A 7483-nucleotide genomic window follows, 5' to 3' on the forward strand; every position below is an offset into this window, starting at 1 on the left:
ATTGTTTCATCAAATGTCTTAATTGATATATTCTAACATAGGAACAGCTAAGGCCAGAGAATCATAGAGATTACTTTAAAAATAAAAAACAGGACTGCCTTTCTCACTGATGCCTAATGCTTTATTTTTCCTCCTCTGCACACAGATGCTTATAAGGGGAAGGAGAAGCAGAGGGCAATGCCAGCTGAAGGCCTTGAATCATTAGCTATAGACAAAACAGCTGAGATTCCAGGCAGAAGGACGGAGGAATTTCTTCTCTAGTCCAGGAAGACAAGCTTATTTTATGGGTTTGTATTCTGCTAGCAGTTCAAATGGAGAAGAGAGTGGTTCTGATCACTGGATGCTCTTCAGGAATTGGCCTGGGTTTAGCTGTACTTCTCGCCTCAGACTCCCACCAGAGATTTAAAGGTAAACTAAGAATTTAATGCTAATCTGTCTTGTTCACCTTTTGCAACAGAACGCTGGAAAGTTTAATCCTCATTCACACTGGTTATGCCAAACCTTCATTAATATGCCTTTACAGGATATTGCTAAACTCATATAAATGCATACAATGATTTTTCTCTGGTATCATTCAAACTGAGCATATGCCAGTGTTTAGGTGCATTTAGTTTAGCTGTGTTTAGAGATAATAATATTTTGGCATTCAGGATAAAATTAGAAACTCTCTACGTGTCTAAATACGGGTAAACATACTGTATCTAAATGCATCTAAATGTGACTAAACATAGCGGGAACATCTAAATGCAGAAAAAAGTGATCTAGAACAGCGCTTCTCCATCTTTTTTTTAGTCACAGCACCCTTTAAAATTATGAAAACTTTGAAGGCACCCCAGTCTAAAATGTCATAAATTGTAAGGGGGATCCCATGTAGAATCACACAAAAAGCGGGCTTTCCCCTTCACATTAAAGTGGCCCCTTCAAATCAAGATTCCCACTTCACATCACAGCCCCTCTGCCACAAAATTTGGAGGCACCCTTGAGTAAGCTATGGTACCCTTGTTGAGGAAGGAGGTATAACATGTATTAATACTTCCTAGATAACGTCTCCTTTGTATACAAAATCTAAACTATGGAGTACCAGTGTGAATGAGGCCTTATAGTGCCACCCAATGTGCAATATTAGGGCATCAAGCAATGTACAAAATGCGGGGACTTATAGTGACCAAACAAAACTCATCTTTACAGTGAATGTTTAGCCCAAACTCTTTTTTTTAGTTTTGGACAAAACAGGGAGCAGTTGGATTTGCTGTAAAGTTTTTATTATTGACTGCCTCCCTCTCTCTGTTTGTCCTGGTCACCATTGTCACTGAAGCAAAAAAACATTATGGGAAATCCAAACCTTTAGAGCTGTCACCAGAAGAAGTAAAAGGAAGGGGACACCTGTTCTGGTGACAACTGTCTAGAGAGGAATTCTACCAAATTTGTAGCGATTTTCTCTCATTTCCTGCCATGTCTCTAGGAGGGAAGTGAGGAAAAATCCACCAAAGGTATACAAACATCAAAAAATAAAATTTTACTGAATTGACTACTGTAAACCTGTGATTGTATAAGCCCACACAGACTAAAAAAGATCCAACAACCTGTTCTTGCTACATTTCCATAGTTGACTGTTGTCTTATAACCCCCGTGTCCCAGGGAATATCCTGCCGAAGAATAAGTAGTACGCCACAAGTTACCACTGCATGCAGCACATTGAAGTGTGCTGGCATTTTATTCTTTTGCAAGAAAGTTGCTGACTCTGCAAGTTCAAATCCTGTGAGAAAATTTAAAATTAGCTTCATTTTGGACAGAATAGAGAAGAGTTAGAGCCTTCTTTTATTAATATTTGGCTTTTTGTATAGTTCATGTTTATCTTGGTGACTATTGGCAGTGGTACAGGAAGTCATAGGGAATCCAAAATGTTATGGCTGTCACTGAAACACAACATGAGGGGAAATCTTCCAGTGGGGACACCTTTTCTAGTGACACATTTGTCTAAGTGGGGGCGATTTCTTATCACTTCCTGTGAAGTCTCTGGAATTTGAAGTGAAGACAGCCTCTCCAGTGGGGCACAGTCAGCACAAAACAGCCTGAAAGGGTTTTAACCATGTCCTACTGTATCCAAAAAAAGTAGCTATACTTTAATAGGACAGTGTGCATGACATTGCTCAGGCATATTGCTAATAAAAATCTTACATTAAAAAAACAGCGCAATATGGGGCTTTAAAAGTGTCTAATCATAATTGTGAGATAACATGGCTGTACCAAGTAACAAGATATGATGAGGAGGCATAAATATATGGAATGTAAAAAAGATTTGTATTGCCATGATCTCGATATACTTAAAATCATTATATTGGTCTACAAAGTCACATGAAGTGGATAATAAAAATCTTACAGTGCATCTCCAGTCTAAGCTTTCTTTTGTACGCACAGTCTATAGGTGTACAACATATGTGGTGGTGGTGATGAATACTGGCCTAAAGTATATCTAAAACCAATATTTTTCCATTTTGGATAGAGTAAGGAGTGTTAAAACCACTGTCAGTTTTTTGTCATCTGTTGCTCATTTGGGAGATTTCGCTGCACTTCAGGCAGATTCACACCACAAAGAGTGCGTTCCAGAGTGTTCGGCGATCTGCACTGGACCGGAATGCAGGCACTAATGTGCCACGTTTTTGGGTGTGGGCGACCGCCAGGGCCGGCCTTAGGCCTTTAGGCGCCCTGTGCGAGAAAGCTTTACAGCGCCCCCTAGCGACCACACCCCTCAGTAACCACACCCCTCAGTAACCACACCCTTTCAGTGGCCACACCCATTTCTCCAATACAGCTCCATTTAAAGCCACCCATTCCGTTAAGTCCCCAAGAAACAGATTACAAGCTATGATAAAAAATAAAACATTTATTCAAAAGGTATTAACTAGGGCTGCGGAAATTACCGATTAATCATTACATTTTTTAATCAATCAAAATTCATGTGATCAGTACTCACCTCTCCACTGCCTTCCGGGTCCCGTCGGAGATCCGGTGATGTCACGGACATCGACGTCACCGGACTCCTCCCCCCTTCCCTCCTTTAGCCAATGGAGCCACTTGGGCCCAGGCCCGGCGCTACCATATAGACAATGAGAGGAGAGCTGCACTCGCAGCCCTTCCTCTCAGCTGTCACAGGAGTTCTAGCACAGTGCTGTGCTAGAACTCCTGTATTGGAGGTGACAGGTTCAATAAAGAGAACCTGTCACCTCCAAAGGCCATCACACAGGGGCTTGTTAGCTAGCTCCTGTGTGATAGCAATAAAGTTAACTGAAAAAAATAAAAATTTATAAAAGAAATTAATAAAAATTGATAAAAAATTATAAAGTAAATAAACATTTATGAAAAAATAGGTAAAAAATAATAATGAAAATGATAAAAAGTAAAAGATAGTAAGATTAAAAAAAAAAGAAAAAAAATTAACTCTCTACGTTTTTCTTTAAGTTTAAAAAAAAATAACTTACGTCAGTGCTACAGTTTGAATTTAAAACGTATTTGTGTGAACTGTGAAGTTAAGTCATGGATTGTTGAAACTAACTAGTGTCGGGTGATTGTATATAGTGTATACCACATTTACCACTGACTAATGCAGAGTTGCAATGCAAGCAGATCAGCTAAAAGTAGTTGGATCTGTATGTGCGTTATAATGAATCGAAATGAATCGATTTTAAAAAAAAATCGATTAATCGAACTAGAAAATTTTAATCAGTACCAGCCCTAGTATTAACCCCTTCATGACTGAAGCCTTTTTTTCAATTTTTTTGCACCCATGTTATATTTCATATTTTAGGCCTGAAAATTACTTAGAACCCCCAAAGATTATATATTTTCTGAAAGCCGAGACCCTATAGAATAAAATGGCGGCAGTTGCAAATTTTTATGTTGCATGATATTAGCGCAACTCCGTATCAAACCTCAAAATTTAGTGTAAAATGTACCTAAATGCCCCTAAACACACAGAAATACCCATTTTTTTTACTAAAAGATGAGGTTACACGGAGTAAAACGATACCCAACATGCCCAGGTTAAAAATTGTACGCCTCCGTAAAATGGCGACAAGCTTCAGTACCCCAAAAAGTCCATAGATGACGCTTTTAAAGACCCCACATGTCATCAATTTAGAGATACCCAAAAATACTGGCCCCAAAATTATTGCTCTCACTCCGGCATGCACGGCCATACCCAACATGTGTAGTGCGTTCATCGTTTTCGTACATAGGCGCACCCGACGCATGGTTACGTGGTGATGCTCGTGCTCGCGGGGGTGGGAAACTTTAAAAAAAAATTAAATTGTTTTTAGATTTATTTTATTTAATTTTTAAAACTGTTGTTTTTTTTTCTTTTGATTGCTATCAATCAAGCCCCCCCATGTGATAGCAGATGGTGGTGACAGGTACTCTTTAAGGTGATGCTGGGGGTCCAAAAGACCCCCAGTGTCACCTTTACACTAGAAATAAGCTATTGAAGTGCAGATCTCACGTCAATAGCTTATAGCTGGGCTGCAGGAGCCCAACTAACGCCACCTATACTGTAAATCACACGGTATAATAACGCCACCTATACTGTAAATCACACCGTATAATAACGCCACCTATACTGTAAATCACATGGTATAATAACGCCACCTATACTGTAAATTACGCTGTATAATTACGCCACCTATACTGTAAAGCACATGGTATAATAAAGGCACCTATACATCATACCACACAGTTTGATGACACCACCTATACAGTAAATCATGCGGTATAATGACGCCACCTATACTGTAAATCACATGGTATAATAACGCCACCTGTATTGTAAATTACGCGGTATAATTACGCCACCTATACTGTAAAGCACATGGTATAATAACAGCACCTATACATCATACCACACAGTATAATAACGCCACCTATACAGTAAATCACATGGTATAATAACGCCACCTATACAGCATACCACACAGTATAATGATGCCACCTATACAGTAAATCACAAGGTATAATACCACCTGTTAATTTACTATCAAATTTTAGACATAATTTCAATAAAGTATTTTTTACTTTTGTATTTACTGTTCCTTTAAGAAACACCCTATGTAACTAATAATATACAAAACAGACATTAAGCAGTACACTGGATTCATAAAAAAAGAATTTACTTACAGAAAAGAGTTTTGTAGATCTGCTGCCTGCTTCTGCGGATTCTTACCGCCTTTGTCTTCTCAGTGCGCATGCCATACGAACTCCTCATCCCTGCTCCTCCAAGCAAGGCAGGGACAGCCGCCCACGCCGTCTTTGAGGCAGGATCCGCCTATAGCCTGGCCTGATAAAGGCCGGCCCTGGCGACCGCACTGTGGGCGGGGGGCCTGGCTGCGGTGCCATTGACTTCAATGCACCACCACGCACCCTCCCGCCCCTGAACACAGGGCGTCAGCTGGGTAGCGTTCTTGTGTGTTCCAGAGGCCGAACGCTCTGGAACGCACTCTTTGTGGTGTGAACCGGCCCTTCATGTCCTGTAGAGTGAATAGTAAGTGAGATGATGATGTCCCCATTGGAACATTTGCCCTCTATTTCTTTTTTTGGCCAGTTTCTGGTGCAGCAGCTATGCCCAATGAACAGTGCTTTCACACCATCAAGCAGCAGAGCAGGAAGCAAGGTGGCTCATCACTCAGTCACTTTCTGGTTACCTGGCAGAAGTAAACAAAGCGATCATTGTTTACTGCTGCTAGAAAGAGCCTTGGTGCCATCTTAGAAGGGCCTGTGTCTAGTTGAACACCCCCATAGCCCCTCCAGTGTCAGAAGTTTGCTCCTGCAGTGTGAGAAATAACCAGTAGGGACTGATACACCCACTTGTGAGGGAGAGGTAGGCTAGAGCAAGGGACAGGTTCCTGGAGAGAAGGGACAGTATACGGTTGCTCATGGACACCTTTGGAGTTGGCCTGGTGACAAAGGAAAGGACACCAATATCAGTTTCAGCTATATGGTCTGGTGCAATTCAGCATATTTAATCTGCTAGTACATCACCCTTCGAGGGAAAGCACCCCTATGAACCTTACAGTGATACACAGGAAGCATGCCTTGCACAGCCTGTTGTATGTGAGCCCTACATTAGTCTTCTGCCTTGAGATTGATATCTATAAATGTAGAAAATACGTCTGTTTATTGACGTGGGTGCAGTATATCACACTAAAGCAACATTTCGGGGTCACGCAGGATCCCCTTCCTCAGGCAAAAACATGTGATATCTATAAATGTCTTGTGGTATAGCATTTAAACTTTGGAAGAAGAATACCACTTTGTTGTAACTAGAGGTGCACCGAAATGGAAATGTCAAAACCGAAACAAAACCGAAATTAAAAAATGTCAGGCCTAAACCGAAAATGTTTTTTAATTTGATTTTTTGCGAATTTTAAAAAATATTTTATTTTTATTTTTTATAAACTTTTAAATTTGTATATATTTTTATTTATTCATTTTTTTATTAACTATTTTTATTTTTGACTTTACTTTTAGGGGCTTCGGGGAAATATTAGGGGTCTAAACAGACCCCTCAATCTTTTTCTGCAGCCCCTGTTATAAATGAACAGGAATCCTCTATACTGAGTGTTCCTGTTCATTCATAACTTGGAGATAGTATGTTTACTATAACCACAATCATGAATGAACAGGAGGTGATGTAGATCACTTCCCGAGGCTATAGTAACCATATTATGTCCTCAATTATCTACAAACACTCAGCGATCACCGATCGCTGAGTGTTTGCATTGGTTCTCCTTTCGACAGCTGTCACAGGAGGCTGAGCGAGCGGTGCAGAGAGGAGAGCTCAGCCTCCTGTGACAGCGCGGGCTGTGTCTGCCTGCACACTGCTCTACCGGACTGTGACAGGAGGCTGAGCGGTGTGGGAGGAGAGACGCCGGCCACTCAGAGCGTTCGGCCGCCTGTGACACTTTTTCTCCTCCCCGCTGGGACACCAGCGGGGAGGAGAAAAATACAGCGCAGCGCCCATCGGGGAGGAAAGAATACACAGATGTGCCACTGTATCGGCAGAAAAATTGCACTTTCGGCAGTTAGCCAAAAGTGCCATTTTCGGCCGATATGTTTCGGTGCATTCCTAGTTGTAACTGCTGATTGCTCTTTATAAAAAATGCTTAGAAGTTGTGTCGCCTATCTCTCTAATTGTCCTGATTTCAAATATCACAGGGGACAAACATGAGGGTGTGGGTTACACAGTAAGCCCTTCCCTGCCCACACCATCACTTTTATTCCTGGTGACCTTGGTGATTAGGACAATTAGAGAGAGTGAATCCATTGATTCACAGATCTTAAAGTGGTTTGATCTCTTTCTAAGGAAAGTTTGCCTCTAACTATACTTTAATTCACAAAACTAGGGACAATTTTGAACTAGTGTTTGCAAAAAAAAACAGTTTTTGAAGGATTTAAACTTTGTAGGCCTTTTTAAACCTAGTAGGCACAAAAAAAA

The 7483-nt window shown here is 40.7% G+C and overlaps 1 protein-coding gene across 1 annotated transcript in view; it reads left to right on the forward strand.

Moving 5' to 3' along the window:
* The first annotated feature begins 311 nt into the window (after positions 1-311).
* HSD17B1 (hydroxysteroid 17-beta dehydrogenase 1) overlaps positions 312-7483 on the forward strand; it is a 24109-nt gene continuing 16937 nt past the window's right edge. Inside the window, exon 1 of the mRNA XM_018570858.1 lies at positions 312-408. Coding sequence (XP_018426360.1) covers positions 312-408 — 97 coding nt within the window. The remainder of the gene's footprint in view (positions 409-7483) is intronic.

Source organism: Nanorana parkeri, unplaced genomic scaffold, assembly GCF_000935625.1.
Source record: "Nanorana parkeri isolate BGI_ZX_2015 unplaced genomic scaffold, ASM93562v1 scaffold1612, whole genome shotgun sequence".
Lineage (NCBI taxonomy): Eukaryota > Metazoa > Chordata > Amphibia > Anura > Dicroglossidae > Nanorana > Nanorana parkeri.